Here is a 17,228-nt window from a genome sequence, read left to right on the forward strand (position 1 = left end):
ACATTTTCACTAATGAACATGAAAATTACTTTTATGAACTTTAAACCTCCTGATCACAGAGCCTGTTATAGTACCATATGTCACGGTCCGCGGAAGTAGACTGTGTTGGAGTGAGATGGAGGGCCCAAATGCACACCCAAAAGGAGACAGAACTGACTTTAAACAAAAGGCGAGCCGTTTATTAGGCTGAAAAAACATGAATACAAAAACAAAGCAAGGTGAACAGGGGGTGAGAACTAAAACTAAAACCTAAACTGGGAAAACATAAACTGTGATGACTATGACAAAAGTGAACATGATTCTGAAGAGGTACATGCGAGGAACTATGAAGAGAAAACACGAAAAATGAACATGACCTGAACAGACTCATGAAAGACTTTAAACCTGAAGTTACTTAGAGGGAGGAAAACAGACGACCTGAATGAAAACACAGAGACTAAATACACGAAACTTTCTCGTATCCTTTAAATATGAGTTCATTTATTATTTTTTAAAATTATCTTTTTGAGCTTAATGTTCTAGCTCATTTTAAATAAATAAATAAAGACTTAAAATTGCTTGACCACCTCAATGGTTGTGTTGTGAGGCAAGATGTGGTTTGGCTGCTGAATGAACTTTTGCTGAAAAAGACATCCGTTTTAAAGATTACTCATCACATATGAATGAATAATATTAATAAGTTCAAACAGGCAAATCTGCTCATGTCCCGAAACGGACACACAGATACACACACAGATACACGTCCCAGTGTGCTCATATGATCAGAATTAACTCCAGGAGGCGGTCTTCTGTTAGGGTTAGGGTTGGCTATACAGTCCTCTCAGCACTCGCCTGTAGCTTCTCCCGGACAGTGCTGTCTTTCGGGGATTTGCTTCACAGTTTCGTCATTTGCTCAAATAGCTGTGTGTGAACTTTCACTTAGAAAGCCAAAGGACTACTTTTGGATTTTATTTTTTACGTCATCATCGGTCACATTTCGTTACTGACTGTCAACTCTGAGAAAGGTAAAAACTTTATTTATTGGCTACTGCGTGTCAGTCTGTGTTTCTGTGCGATGACGAGACTAAGAATGGTTTCACTGTCCCAACCTGTGTTGTTATTTTGCGGTCAAAGTATTTTTGAGTCTCCGGCTCCCTTTAAATTCATCCAAGTCATGCGTCTTGAGGCTCGTGCGCAATTGACCTCACTCATTACGCCAGCTCGTGCGCGGCCCCAGCTACTGTAGCTTGAAAGCTTGAACTGGAAAAAGTGGGCTGCCGGGAAATGGGCTGGCACACGTGTGTATGGGGGTGGTCGTGGAGCCTGAGCCGAAAACAGGACTGTCAGAGTCCAACTTTAGCAACCTAAAGCGTCTGATTATGCTCATCGACACATTACATTACTATAGAAAATCTATCTATCTATCTATCTATCTATCTATCTATCTATCTATCTATCTATCTATCTATCTATCTATCTATCTATCTATCTATCTATCTATCTATCTACTGCATGTGACAGTTATTCCTTTTATGCCCCTTGTTTCCTTGGTTCAGAACACACTAAACAAAAGAAACATGAAATATTCAGAATGTGAGCTTTTACAGTGCAAGTTTGGGGTTAAAGGACAGTCCCAGGTGACATTACGGCAGCTGCTTAATAATTTAACCCAAGTGACTCAACACAGTGAATCTATGTCAAGTCATGGTTAGTTTGCCTTAATCTTCAACGGCGAAGTTGAACATTCTTACATTTTATTCATGAGGATAGTTTTCAAAAGCCTGAGCTCCATCATCTTCTTTTATGTAACATTCCTCTACCATCTAATGCTGCGCAGCCTTCTCCTCCAAACTCCCCTCCCCTCTTTATTGTACATCCAAATATTGTGAATATTTAAACAATGAAAACTGAGACTGCAGTATTAGTGGACCTTGGTGTCTGTGTGCACTCATGTTTTTGTTGTTAAAGTTGTATCCTAACATCCAGGGGACTTCCTCTATGTCCGATGAGTCACTGATTTCTTGCTATTTGGGGGTTAACCCCCCCCCCCACACACACACACACACACACACAGGCCTCTCAGTCACTCATAAACAATCAAGGGTAGAGAGCTGGAGAGAATACCAACTGGAAATCACCTACAGTTGTTTAGATATTTAAATAAAACACATTAGGGTTGCTGTTGGAGAGAAATTAAGCCCAAGCTGAAACCTTTAATTTCTTTCTCTTCCAGCTGTCTGTGGTGCTCGTCTTCTGGAGTCATGTTTTCCAAGGCCACTGCCAACTTCGTCCGTGAGATTGACCCCGAAGGACTTCTCATCCACGTCTCTCGAGTAAATGACTCTCACAAACTGGTTCCCATGGCCCTCGTGATCAAACGCAAGCGCTGGTTTTGGCAGAGACCCAGGTACCAACCAACAGATTTCACTCTCGGCGACTTGTTGCTGGGTGACAAGGAGCTCATCCCGGGTAGGTGTGCAGATTCAAACTTAAGTTGTTACAGGAAAAATGTCGTGCATGTGAGTTCCCAGACACATTTCAACAAAGCTGATATCGGGGTAACACCTTGTGTTTTTGCAGGAGTGTCAGAGTCAGAATTCTTGACCTACAAGGGGACATATGGAGCTAAACTTGCTAGTGATCTGGGCCCCGAAGCCGGCTCTGCAAGTATCAGACTGGAGGGGCGTGGCACTACCAAGCTCCAGTCATGTTTTGGCCAGCTGAAGAAAGAGGAGGTGAATGTGAAGAAGCTATTACTTGACTCAGACAACAGGTATGATGTAATATTTTAAAAGCTTTTTTATTTTATTTTTAAAAACTGCTTTCACATATACAGGTTGTAATCAAAGATTAAGGAGATGAGGTCATCAATGGTGATGTAATGAACTCCTTATAAATGTGGACTTCAGGCATCACATGCTAAACACCTCAGACCACAGCGGCGTGGTGTCATTTTCCATTTGTCAATCAGTCTGTCTCAAACCATTAACACCAGCTTCTCTTCATATCAGGTCGGTGGACATGCAGCACGTGCTGGTGAGGCAGATAGAGAAGCGGGCTGAGGTGGTGGGGCTAGTGAAGGAGAGGATCTTCACCACCAGCCCCTGTTCCATCACCCAGACAAAAGTGGAAGAGTGCACCTTTCAAGGGGTGCTCGGGCTGGTTGGCATGCTGGGGAGTTCGGTTAAGGTAGGCCTCTTAAAAGCTTTTTTAGTCATGATGCCATGAGAGTTTTCAATAATTCTATCAGGTAAATTATTATCAGCATATGTCTTATTTTGTAGTTTGATCGCCATAAATTTGTGAAATTCTGTTTATGCACCCCCCAAAATATAAGAAAAAAAGAAATCTGTCAGCCTTCCTCTAATCAATCCTATATGTGTGTGTACAGAGAGTGCAGAATTATTAGGCAAATGAGTATTTTGTCCACATCATCCTCTTCATGCATGTTGTCTTACTCCAAGCTGTATAGGCTCGAAAGCCTACTACCAATTAAGCATATTAGGTGATGTGCATCTCTGTAATGAGAAGGGGTGTGGTCTAATGACATCAACACCCTATATCAGGTGTGCATAATTATTAGGCAACTCCCTTTCCTTTGGCAAAATGGGTCAAAAGAAGGACTTGACAGGCTCAGAAAAGTCAAAAATAGTGAGATATCTTGCAGAGGGATGCAGCAGTCTCAAAATTGCAAAGCTTCTGAAGCGTGATCATCGAAAAATCAAGCGTTTCATTCAAAATAGTCAACAGGGTCGCAAGAAGCGTGTGGAAAATCCAAGGCGCAAAATAACTGCCCATGAACTGAGAAAAGTCAAGCGTGCAGCTGCCAAGATGCCACTTGCCACCAGTTTGGCCATATTTCAGAGCTGCAACATCACTGGAGTGCCCAAAAGCACAAGGTGTGCAATACTCAGAGACACGGCCAAGGTAAGAAAGGCTGAAAGACGACCACCACTGAACAAGACACACAAGCTGAAACGTCAAGACTGGGCCAAGAAATATCTCAAGACTGGTTTTTCTAAGGTTTTATGGACTGATGAAATGAGAGTGAGTCTTGATGGGCCAGATGGATGGGCCCGTGGCTGGATTGGTAAAGGGCAGAGAGCTCCAGTCCGACTCAGACGCCAGCAAGGTGGAGGTGGAGTACTGGTTTGGGCTGGTATCATCAAAGATGAGCTTGTGGGGCCTTCTCGGGTTGAGGATGGAGTCAAGCTCAATTCCCAGTCCTACTGCCAGTTTCTGGAAGACACCTTCTTCAAGCAGTGGTACAGGAAGAAGTCTGCATCCTTCAAGAAAAACATTATTTTCATGCAGGACAATGCTCCATCACACGCGTCCAAGTACTCCACAGCGTGGCTGGCAAGAAAGGGTATAAAAGAAGAAAAACTAATGACATGGCCACCTTGTTCACCTGATCTGAACCCCATTGAGAACCTGTGGTCCATCATCAAATGTGAGATTTACAAGGAGGGAAAACAGTACACCTCTCTGAACAGTGTCTGGGAGGCTGTGGTTGCTGCTGCACGCAATGTTGATGGTGAACAGATCAAAACACTGACAGAATCCATGGATGGCAGGCTTTTGAGTGTCCTTGCAAAGGAAGGTGGCTATATTGGTCGCTGATTTGTTTTTGTTTTGTTTTTGAATGTCAGAAATGTATATTGCCCTCTGAGTGGTAAATGCTGTGCAAACATTAATGTCATAACTCGACAAATATCTCGTAATCTGTGTTCAGGAGAAGCAACTGGAGTTTAGTCAGTATCACTGCCTTGCATTGCTTCACTTCTTCCTCTTATTGTAAAATAATAATTGCTTTTGGAAATTTATGTCTAAAATATTAAATATTTAAAGGAATTATATAACCTCTTACAGATAGTAGACCATTGTTTTTCTTGTTCTCCTTCTTGTCTGTAAAAAACTGCATATTTTGCATGATTTAATAGCTTGTATATCACAAGTTATCAAGTTGTCTCCACAACACCGTGAGACACGTTACCAGTTGCTCATGTTTCTGTGAAGGAATTCTGGCCTACAACATTGCTTCATTTCATTTTGCACAGCTCTTTTGAAGTCCCACCACAGCATTTCAATCCGGTTAAGGTCCGGACTTTGACTGGGCCATTGCAACACCGTGATTCTTTAAAAAAAAAAAGAAAAAAAAAAGAAAAAAAAAAGAAATGTATATTTGTGAATGTGGAGATGTTATATTGGTTTCACTGGTAAAAATAAATAATTGAAATGGGTATATATTTGAGCCCTGCAACAGACTGGCGACCTGTCCAGGGTGTACCCCGCCTTTCGCCCTATGACAGCTGGGATAGGCTCCAGCGCCCCCCGCGACCCTGAAAAGGATAAGCGGAAGCGAATGGATGGATGGATGGGTATATATTTGTTTTTTGTTAAGTTGCCTAATAATTATGCACAGTAATAGTCACCTGCACACACAGATATCCCCCTAAAATAGCTAAAACTAAAAACAAACTAAAAACTACTTCCAAAAACATTCAGCTTTGATATTAATGAGTTTTTTGGGTTCATTGAGAACATGGTTGTTGTTCAATAATAACATTATTCCTCAAAAATACAACTTGCCTAATAATTCTGCACTCCCTGTATATGTGTGCTCCCAGGTGTGTGTGAAGGACAGCAACAGCATTGAGATAGACAGCGATGTTTCTGTGGAGATCCCCTCTGGTACAGTCATCGCGTACAGCATCCTGGAACTGGAGGTTAAAAAAGACGGACAATACTGTGAGTGTGTGTGAGTGAGAGTTTCTTCCACATTGTCAGTGGGGTCACTGATTTTCCTCGCCAGGTTGACCTGTGTTTTAGCTCAGTGAGATGAGATGCCGTTCTCAGACTGGGAGGCCCGGGTTCAAATCCCGCTTATGGTAACATTTCTTTAAGTTAACAGTTAAACTTTTTTAACTCTTTTCAACACAAATTTCAGCCTTTTCACCCCTTTTCAGCAAATTTTTCAGTTTTTTCTACTGTTTTCAGAAAAAAACTTTTTTCAGCAGAAATTCTGCTCATTAACCTCTTTTCAGCCCAAATTCTGCTTATTCACCTCTTCTGCAAAGTTTTCAGCCTTTTCACCTCTTATCAGCACAATTCTCAGCAGCTCCTGCTCATTTCAGCAGATTTGTCAGGCTCTCCACCTCTTCTTTGTGAGAATAAGTTTGGCTCAGTGAGATGAGTAGCCGCCTTGAGACCAGGAGGGCCAGCAAAAATTTCTCTGTCTTTACCCCTTTCAGTAGAATTTTTGGCTTTTCACCACTTTTCAGCAAAAATTTTCTGCTTCTTCACATGTTTTCAGCAGAATTTTCAGTTTCTTCACCGCCATATAACTTTTTGCAAGTTTTCAACTTTTTCAGCTTTTTCAGCAGACAACTTCAGCGTTAAGGCATCCACACAGCATTTTCGCAGGAAATGTAAATTTTTCTAGTTTTATCTCAGTTTACCATCTCCTGTCCAGCCATTTTGCTGCTGCTATGTGTGTGTGTATGTGTGTATCAGATAGGACACACTATATTACACCCATACATGGAAGCCGCACTATAAAGAGCAGTTATTCTTCTTGACTTAGATGCTTTGAAAGGGAAAATAAAATGTTGGGAATAGAAGTGTTAGTGATAGATAGCCAAACATGGTTAGAGGATAGAATAGCAACAGTAAGTTCTTCTGTTTACACACTCAATAATCAGATAACATTTGTGTGTGATATGTGTTTGCCCATGTGTTTATGATGTTTTCTGTATTTTTCAGACATATGTCTACAACCTGGTGCAATTGGAGGCTTTGAGTCAGACTCCATCTCGAGGTCCTGGCCTTCTGATGATTGCTTCGACACAGTGGATGGAAAGTGCAACGAGCAGAAGGTTCCACAGAAAGCCCCCCTTATTGCACTTCATAATGGTTTGTCCCTTCATTCATACATTCACACAATTACTTGTTGATGGAAAAAAAATATAACAAATGAAACACAGTAGACTTATGGCAAACCGAGGAAGGTTCCTTTTTGTCCCAAATACAACTGTTATTTTATCCGTCTCACTGAAACGTTGCCTATGCCGTTGCATTTTGTGGTTTATTCTCAAACATTATAGCTGAGCTGACTTTCCTCAGTAGTAAACACTGCCACTAAAACTAGCTGTAATACCTAAAAAAATGATTATGACAATATGAAAGAACAGCAGTCACATGGTTATAATAATCGATAATAAACAAACAGTATCTTCTGGTTTGTTGCAGAATCGCAGGAAAAAGTCCTTTCTCCTCTGGCAAAGCTCCCCCAGCCGACCCAATGGGCTTTATTCAAGAAGCTCCAAGAAACTCTGAATGACAGTGCTGCTCTGTCATATCTGCAGCTTGTGGTGAGTGAAACTGGTAACGCCCTGTAGACCAAAACAAATTTCCCACGTGTGGGACTAATAAAGGTTATCTTATCTTATCTTATCTTATCTTATCTTCGTGGTGACCACTAGCCAGTCGGCTAAAATAGTCTGTCTTGCGGTTGTGTGAATAAATGTGTAACCACAGCATCCCAAAATGTTTATTTTTCCTTCTAATCTGAAGCCCTTTTTCTATGTCAGCTTGAAGATTTGTGTAGCAATGAAATACACAATGGGACCCCAAAAGAAGAGCAGCCCAGTGCAGAGAGTCCCACTGAAAGCACCCTAAATGCAGCGCACCTGTTGGTCAGTGCCATGGAAGGTAAGAGGAAGTTACAGACAAAAAAAAGCTCAGCATACAAAGCAGTGCTGCAGATTTTTTTTTTTTTTTTTAGTGGGTTTAACCTCATCATGTGTTCTGTTTAATGTTTTTATAGAGTTGCCCAAAGAAACTCTGGAACTTCTGAGCAAGAGCGCTCCTGACTTTCTGCAGGCTTTCAACATGCTGGTTAGCTAACTTGTTTCAGTTTAGTACACATTGTTGGTAATGATTGGTACCATGATTAGTACATTGGTGGTTGAGTTATTTCAATAATTCAATATTTACGTAGAACACACTCACACACAAAAGAAAACTATGTATTAAAAATAAATTTTATATCTCTAAACATGACAAGCACCTGTTTAGCTTAGTATAAATGGGGAACTAGCTAGCCTATCTCTGTTCCAGAGGTGTCAAAATACACACCTATCTGACCTTCTAAAGTTCAATTAATAATAATATTTCTACTTTATGTATTTTTTACCCCCCAAAATTCCTTGTGACTTTCTGGTGGCTGCTTTAACCAGGCTAGCTATGCTAAGCTAACTACAACCAATTATGAGGTTTTAGCTCTATATCTAATGTTATGACATAAATTTATAGTATTTATTAAACCATTTCATCTTTCTTTATTTTAGTTCTTTGAGGAAAGTAGAATTCGAATCTGTAAACCAACATTTTGCAACAAAAAACTTGTCCACTGATCCACCTACCTATCTCCCCAGGTGTGCAAGCTAAAGAGCAGCGATGTTCTCAACATTCAGTCTCTTCCTGCCCTGCTGCAGGATAACCAGGCCTTTCAGCTGGCAGAGCAGTTACTTTCCTCTGCCAGTGTGATGCTAAGAAGAGACGCTGACCTCCTGTGGATGGAAACCAGAGATAATGCAGGAGTCCTACCAGTGGTCCTCTTCCTCAGCATCCATGGATTGTGTTTGCTCTGCAATGCACTTTAATAGTTGTAGTGCCTGAGTGTGCACTCCCTCTCCTTTTTTATTGATTGTATTTGCACCATTTCTTTTTTTATTTTAAAATCTTATTACATGTAAGCTTGCTATCGTTTGTTACAAGACTTTTTCATATTATTATCATTATTACTTTTAAAACATTGCTTTAGATTTATTACAGAGCAGGGGAAATTTTTTTTTTCATAAATATGTTTTTATTATCTAAAACAAACATTGTATAACATGTATTTTGAAAAAAAGAAATATATATTGATAGATAGTGATTAATTGAAGGAGGATTTGATATATTGTGGGGAAGCCCTGATATGATATATTGTTTCATTTTCTTACTTTTCACAGAGTTTGATTAGACACCTTAGCAGGGGTCTCGAACTCCAGTCCTTGAGGGCTGGTGTCCTGAAACTTTTACATGTGTCCCTGTTGCAACACACCCGAATAAAATTAGTAGGTCATTAGCAAGAGTATAGAACTTGATTGCATGCTGAAGTGGCAACCCATAACCCTACTCAAGTATAAGTGTTTGGAAAAATGTACTTCTAAAAGTACTTTTATTGCACCAGGTTCATTCACTCATGAGCTACTGTAACATGAATCACATGGCTGAATTGTTTCTATAGAGTCTTGCTAATGATGTATTCATGTGTGTTGCAACAGGGACACATGGAAACATTTCAGGACAGCGGCCCTGGAGGACTTGAGTTCGAGACAACTGCCTTACAGTAATCTGTCCTACAAGTTCAATCCAGACGTTCTTATCTGCTAGTTTTTGGTACACAGTTTTTTTAAAATTTTTTAGTAAATCTCATCGTTTAGAAAATTTACTAACCAGGGATCACTTGAAAGGCGATTAAGCTAAAGGTAGTTCAAATTTCTCAGCTCAAGAAATGTTTACATGTTGATGATTTTATACAGAAGCGTTGAGCTGCCACCCAGGGAAAAGAAAAATAGAGCTATATCACATTATAACGTGAAACGTTTATTGATCTAACAATATACTTTATATGTTTGTACAATATATCTTTCACATTTGAACAACATAATATCATGTTATTACAATAAACATAATTATCACGTTATAACAAAAAACCGTTTACGTTCGTACAATATAAATATTATATTGTACAAACGTGATAATTATGTATATTGTAATAACGTGATATTATGTTATTCAAATGTAAAAAAAGGATATTGTACTAACATTAAAATATATGTAACAAACAACAAAAGTATATTTTTAGATTTTTCATGTCATAACGTAATATAGCTCTGTTTTTCTTTTGCCTGGCTGGCAGCTCTACACTTCTGCAATTTTAAGCTTTTCAATTAACATAAAAAAATTGAAGTTTGTTCCATGCCTATGGTATGTAAAATAACTAGCCTTTCCATATCTATGTGGTGAAAAACATGCTACATGCCAATTCATGCAAGGATTTTTAATTTTAAATGGTACGGCATTGTATTGCTGCTCATCTTAATAATCAAAATAGCATTAAACTTTTTTTTTTACTTAAAGAAAGCTTTATTTTTAATATTCTCTTGAAGACCAGACTTTGTTAAAACAAGCTACACTATAAAATACAGTATTGACATTTTTAAAAAGTAGAGCTTTTATTAAGAAGATCGTGTGTTTTCATATATGAACTATATGTTTTTATGACATTCCTTTTCTCATGACCTTACTGGTACTTACTTTCTAATTTATTGTTAAGAAAGACTATATTACTGGGCTTTCAAAGAAAGTGTTTTGCATGTAGTTGTCTGTATCAAAGTATATCATTTTGATAACACGGAAAGCAAAAATAAAACTTTTATATTTTCTGTGAATTGTGTCCTCCATAGAAAAATAAATGTGATGCAAGCTACATTTTATTGTACACGTTTAGAGAAAGTAGTGCATTGGGGGATTTCTGTATTGAAAACTATAAATGATCATCCTTTACATTTACATTTTTGGAAATTAAGAACGAGTGTGGTGTAGTCGCTGTGTATCAGTGAGGTATCGATACAGATTATTTACACCATTTCTAATTATCTTAAATTAGTGTTTACTTATTTTTTTTACATTACAGTAAGCACCGTAACTTTCTTATAGTTCCACCATAGCTTTTAAGGTTACTATTTACTGACAGCTACAAACTGTAGGTAAGAAAGTGTTTGACATCTTCAGTGTGCTTTTTTTCATAGGTTCAAAAAGTTTCTCCAACTCTGAGATTCCAAACCACAAAGGCGTGATGAAAGGTGTATCTTGGATTTTAGTCAGAGTTTGTGCAAATATTTAATAATGATTAAATATTCTAAGGTCTTACAAACATTAAATCACTTTTAACTTTAACATTATTACACATCATGCTGTAGCTGTAATTTACATTTTAGAAGTGATTATTTTAGCTGAGTCATGTTTAATAAGATCTTATAAGTTAGTAGCTGAGTGAGTTATTAGTAGTTGTGACATTATTTAACAACATTTACCAAGGACTTTACCATACTTTACCAAGTACAAATACTAATACTACTACAATTTTCAGGTATCTGTAGTTTCTTCTCCTTACATTTTGGTCAAATAAAATAAAATAAAAATACAGATTTGTTTTTCCTTTGGTAAAGGTTAAATTACAAAAAATGAAATAAAATGTGTTTTTAATTTAATATGATTATTTAATTTCTTGTTATTAGTATTATTATTTTATATTATTATATAACTTTTGTTAAAATTAAAAAATATCTGATAGAGAAATTATCTGGTAAAGAAATTAAAAAAAAAAAAGAATCCCACCCGAAAAAAAAGACCACGTGGGACGAGTGGTGACGTAAATCTCGTGCGACCGCAGTTCAGACACGGCCAGAAAATATTGCCGAGTGGAAGTGGTGTTTTTGCGCTCTAAAAGACGCCTTTAGCACCTTTTGGAAATGCCTGTGTGCAACTTCTTTCTTCAGGGCCGCTGTCGTTACGGCGAAAAATGTTGGAATGAGCACCCAAGAGGAGGAAGCAGAGGAGGAGGAGGAGGAGGTGGTGGAGGATATAACAACAACTACAGCAACCGCTCCTCTGGTCAGCAACAGCCCAGAAGTGGAGGTGGAGGTAACGTCTTTGATAAGTTAACATTCATCTAAACGTACTTTCAGTTTCTTTAGCATTCTTCGTGTGATGTTTTCGCTCTCTTAGCTAGCTTTTGTTAGCCTTCCTTTACTGTTCCACTGAATTGTAGGCAAATTAAGTTTGCTTCGTGGGTAGGGTATTTGAACAGTGGGCTGAGATTGTGCTTATCTAGGTAACTTAACCATGGAGTTAACCCTGGATTTTCAACTGTGGTTCACTTCTTACTGGGGTGTGTCCCCGTCATGCTAGCTTATTTAGAAATGGAAGGGTAGCCTGAGTATGTTGAATTCATTTCATAGCACGGGGCCCAGTCAAAAATATCAACTCTGTTAAGTTTTAAGTATGTCAACAACTTGGCATATGGGTTTATTTTTTTATTTTTCCCAAACTTGAATGGGCATCACAGAAGAGGTTTTCCTGTTATTCTGAAGCCACATGAATGCACATTTAGTATAGGAGGGATGGGTAATGTTACTGTGTCGTAGTTTCTTTTCCAATGCAGTTATACTAGAAACAAATACATATTTTACAAAGGTCAGGTGTGTGCTAAACAACAGCAATTTAATTTCATGTTACCACTTCATGAGACCTCATGGTGGTTATCAAATAAATGAATGTAAAGCAGACAACCAGCTTTCAGTAAAGCAGAAAGTTGAGGATAAAGCTATCCAGAGAGCTAATAAAGTGATTTAAACAAGGATTAAAATTGGTTAATAATGATGATGCACTATGGAGTGTATTTTACACAATTTGTAATGCTTTGTGACACTGGTTTGTATTTTGATTCCAGGGTTTGGAAACAGAGTCTGGGTGAATCCTTCCCAGCAAAAAGGAAACTACATCCAGCCTTCATCCTTCTCTTCTCACGGAAGTGACGACTGGGGTCATGGAGGAGGTGGGGGAGGGGGAGGAGGAGGTGGTGGTGGTGGAGGGCGAAGAGAAAATGTGAAGAGCTCCGACTTTAGTTTCTCAAGTCAAAACAGATTTTCAGCTCTTAATACTCCCAGCACCTTTGACAGGGGAAGCAGGGGGGGAGGAAGGCCAGCGGGAGGAACAGTTGGTGATGAAGACGACGACAAAAAACTGTGAGTCTTTATGAGAAAACATAATGTTCTTTTTTTTTTTTTTTTTTTTTTTTTTTTTTTTTTTTTAAACAAATTTTTTTTATCAGTCGTAAGGAAATCATTGTCATATTTGTTATCCAGGGAAGTTATTCAGATGGACATGGATGTTTGGGAGAAGTCTGGCCAGTGGGGATTCTCGTGTTATTATAGCTTCAAGACACTTGTATCTGGTGTGTATGAGATTTTTCATTTTAAATGTATATTTTTAAAAACTGAAACACTGGACCTGAACATGTTTCCTATGTTTTGACTACAGGTTTCACTGACCTCTCCCCTGAAGAGCTCCGGCTGGAATACTACTCCACAAGACCTTCAGGAGATCTGCAGGGCTACGTAAGTGTAGTGTTCCTTAGTAATGTCATGTCTGTTTGGCTTTGGGTCAGTATTCATCTTGTACAGGATAAAGGTCTAATCATCTCTTAGTTTACTCAGATTGCACAGAGTGTATATTTGTTAATAATTTGAATCATTTTGGATAAGGATAAGTGTAAGATAATGGGGAATTTCAGTTTTTACTTTATAATTTCTTTAGCGTAAGATTTACAGTTAAATTGTATTTTCTTGCCTTATTTAATTTTTACGTACTGTTCCTTTAACACACGGTAACTGCACGGGGGGAACGTTCGCGACGGGCAGTGTGGAGCTACGGGGGCTTTAACTAGCTGTGGAGAAAAACAGTTTCTTACTGTGTTTGCAGTGTACAGGAACATTCAAACGGATCACTGTATTTCAAAACTGTGGAAATAAATGTTTGCCTGTTTGTTTTTCGACTACAAGCGGACTTAGTGCAGTTGAACATAATCCACAAAGACACGCGTACGGCCCGACTACCAGCTAGTGCTTCCGCGGTATCACATCTTCGTCGTGGATAGAAGCATGGCCCCAAGTCTTTTTGTTACATGGGCTTGATTATTATAATCAAGCTCTAATTTAATATCGGAAGGCAAAAGGTTAAATGTGTTTAAGTATTTCTAAGAGTATAAGAAATTCCTCTTGTCTGTGCTTAGATGAATGGCATCAATCAGCTGCTCAGTCAGTGGAAAAACAGAGTCCAGGAATTGAAGATTATGAATCCAGCCACTCGTGCGGCACTGGTAAGACACACAGATCCTCACAAACATCGCTTCCCAACTTTAGATCATTTGTTACAATTCCAGAGTCCATAACTGGTCCCTAATGAGACGTGAAAACCAAACAGCACTGAGAAGATGTGTTTAGATTTTTGCCATTAGGTGTGCATGTCAGCAGTGTGCAGCAATGGAAATGTCAGAATACATTTTCGTTTAATAAAGTTTCCTTCTACTCTTTGAACGTATCGAACACCTGGTTTAGATTTAATGCTGACGTTCTGATTTGACACTAGCATTGCTCCTGTCTGTTTTGGGGCTTTTAATTCAGTGGGTTTTTTTTTTCTTCTTTTTTTACTTCATTTGTTTTCATTGCAGCTTGCAGAATTAAATGGTGCCGCACCTCAGGGATCTTCAGGTGGGTTTGGTTCGACAACAGCAACTGGATTTGGATCCTCAATCTCCAGCTTTGGAAGCAAAGGTAAAGATTAACGATTTCTTCATTGAATCATAAACTGTCTTTCTTTTTTGAAGGTACTTCCCATTTCTAATGAGTTATGATGCTTGAGCAGATTTTACAGAGACGGCATGTAGTTTAGTATTTTAGCACTAAATTAATCAAAGTATAGGTTTTCAGAATTTCATAATAAAAGGTATTCTATAAAATTATCCATCACTCCATGATAACTCTAAGTCCTTCTGTTCCTGCAGATTTTGGTGCACCAGCCCAGGCCAGCGGTTTCAGCTTTTCTGCTTCAAATAGTGGATTTGGCTCTGCAGCCACACAGTCATCTTCAACAGGTTTTGGTGACATCTTAGCAGCTCCCACACAGCCTCCCTCTGGGTTCGGCACTGCGTCCTCCTCTACACCTTCAGCTTCAAGTTTCTCCTTCGCCTCTACCACCACGGACAAACCAGCACCTGCGTCAGGATTTGGATCTGCCTCTGGATTTAGTTTCCCCACTGGAGCAAGCAGCAGTTTCGGGGTTGGAGCCCCTGCGACAACAGGAAGCAGCAGTCTTTTTGGGCAGACAAGTGGAGGATTTGGGGCAGCAGCCACTCAGCCCACTTCAGGAACTGGGTCTGCCGAAGGGGCGTCAGATAGTCTGTTTTCCCCTGAGAGTAAACTGACCGAAGAGGAACTGAGTCAGTTCAAGGCTAAGAAATTCACTCTGGGACAGATTCCACTGAAGCCCCCCCCTTCTAACCTGCTAGTGGTGTGATACTGTGGAGAATATGGGTAGATTATTAAACTAAAAACTATAATTTTGTGTAAACTTTAAGCTTTAAACCTTTTCCGTGCAAGTAATTTTGAAGATGTGGCTGACATCCACACACTTCTCCTCGGTGTAGGTGGAGAAAACTCAGTTTGGAAGTGTGCTGTGTACTTTCGAGCTATCTTTTGTCATAAAAAGTTCTATTTTTGAACGATTTTAGGTTGCATGGGTTTTAATTTGTTGATTTTTTTTCCCTTTTAAGTACCTAAGGGTACAGCAAGAAAAGTTGATGGGGAAAAAATCTTTTAAAGGTTTATTTTAATTTTTAATGATCAAACATGCAAAATTCAGCAAATCAGCTTCTTGAACTTTATGTGGAGTAAATTTGAGATTATCTGTGTGTTGGGCTAAAGGTAAATGTATTTCATTTAAGGTTTCATGGGATAGGAATTCTTGCTGTAATTACATGTGTCAGTCAGAAGGTGGTGTCACAATACAAGCTGTCCATGAGGGTTTTTTTTTTCTTTATTATTATTGTTATTTTTTCTGCATTTAAGTGTACTTGTGTTTTAACCTAGAAGTACTTTTTAACTTCAGGCTACTTTTCCCTTGCAATGTAATGTGATAAAACAACAAAATCAAGGCCTGGAAACCAAAAACAAACATTTATTCACACCAGATTTCTGCTAACAGAGAGCAAAGTGAGGCAGAGAATAAATAAGCTGTTCAGAATGTATTTATTAGGTGCTGAGCAAATGGTGGGACAGCAAGAGTGATCCATGTGACAGCAATAAACCATTCTGCTGAGGGGGCTCTACCTCTGCTGACTCGAGCATATTTTCAGCTGACGGGGAGTGCGTAGCTTCAGTCGGAGGTGAAGCTGGGTTTCGTGTTTGCCTGCGTTTGTGTGTCCGTGTTTTACAGCCAGGTCAAAAAGGCCTTGTAGATATAATTAATACAAATTTTGTGTTCTTATAAATACTGAACATTAACTGTGAGCAACAGTGTGCAACACAGTCATTTTCTCTCCTGCTCCTCTGTCCCTCAGCAGTAAACTCCCACCCACCCCCTGCTAGAAGATGATAAATAATTCAGCTGATTAATGAACGACTGAAAAAGACACGCTCTCATGAAAAGGCACTTGCTCCCTCGTGCCGCTGAAATGTGTTTGTATTGCTGTCCTGTGACTTTTAAAGCAATCTAACTGATAAATAAGGGCGCTTGTGAGTGTTTGTTACCCCACCCCACACCAAATAAGCAGGTTTGCTACGGCATCAAATCGATAGCATTGCTTGTGTTTACGTAGGGTATGCATGAGTGAGGGGATGAGTCTGTGGATACCTGAATACACACACAGAAACGCACGGGGTTTCATTGGTATCATTTACTCACTCTCAGATACATCACCTCAGTGATGATGTGGGATTGCTCGTCTGACCAGTTGTGCGTAATCTTAACACACATGCGTACCCTCCTTTCCTCCCATGGATCATTAAATATTCCCCAAGAGGGACCCTACATTTAAAATGATGGAAATACAGCGTCAAGACTTGAGTCCATATGCTCCTTCAGTCCTCCCTTCCCAACCCTCCTGTGAAATCACTGCTTAAACAACACAGCGTGCACTGTAATCCAATTGACTGTGCCCTGACTTCAGCAACACGAACCAGATGTACACAGTATATGGTGCTTTAATATATTTAACACACCCATCGATAAGAGGGAAACAGGAGCTGTCTGTCTGGTTGATGCCCTCCTTTAGACTGCATGCCCCGGCTGTGTAGCAGCCCTTTGAATTATGACTTCTGCCTGCTGCTAACTTTTCCAGATCAGCAATTTTTGTCTTTATTATAGGGTGACTAAATGCACGCTGTTTCCATTGCCACTGTGGTGTCTGCATTAGCTGATGTCAGCACTGGAAAGAAAGAAACGCTTCGGTTGCCCCTCTGCACATTTCAGAGGAACTGAGTTGAATCCAAAACTACTATAAATAGGGTATGATTCCAGGTGACCCCTCCAACACACACACACACACACACCACCCCTTTTATAGTTGTAGCAGAGAA

The 17,228-nt window shown here is 39.3% G+C and overlaps 2 protein-coding genes across 2 annotated transcripts; both read left to right on the forward strand.

The window, feature by feature from the left end:
• The first annotated feature begins 839 nt into the window (after positions 1-839).
• LOC146683363 (gasdermin-E-like) lies at positions 840-10,481 on the forward strand. Its single transcript, XM_085446541.1, has 10 exons — positions 840-1,004; positions 2,213-2,448; positions 2,560-2,752; positions 2,991-3,168; positions 5,610-5,730; positions 6,745-6,894; positions 7,231-7,352; positions 7,572-7,692; positions 7,808-7,878; positions 8,418-10,481. Exons 2-10 carry the CDS (start codon positions 2,241-2,243, stop codon positions 8,643-8,645), a joined length of 1,392 nt encoding a protein of 463 aa, XP_085302667.1. The 5' UTR covers positions 840-1,004; positions 2,213-2,240; the 3' UTR covers positions 8,646-10,481.
• Positions 10,482-11,457: 976 nt separating this feature from the next.
• nup42 (nucleoporin 42) lies at positions 11,458-15,377 on the forward strand. The gene is made up of 7 exons (XM_085446608.1): positions 11,458-11,736; positions 12,545-12,839; positions 12,960-13,048; positions 13,135-13,211; positions 13,886-13,972; positions 14,324-14,426; positions 14,657-15,377. Exons 1-7 carry the CDS (start codon positions 11,565-11,567, stop codon positions 15,166-15,168), a joined length of 1,335 nt encoding a protein of 444 aa, XP_085302734.1. The 5' UTR covers positions 11,458-11,564; the 3' UTR covers positions 15,169-15,377.
• Positions 15,378-17,228: the final 1,851 nt, after the last annotated feature.

This window comes from Copadichromis virginalis, linkage group LG22 (assembly GCF_057382275.1).
Source record: "Copadichromis virginalis isolate Kocher_CV1m ecotype Utaka linkage group LG22, C_Virginalis_male_GT1.1, whole genome shotgun sequence".
NCBI lineage: Eukaryota > Metazoa > Chordata > Actinopteri > Cichliformes > Cichlidae > Copadichromis > Copadichromis virginalis.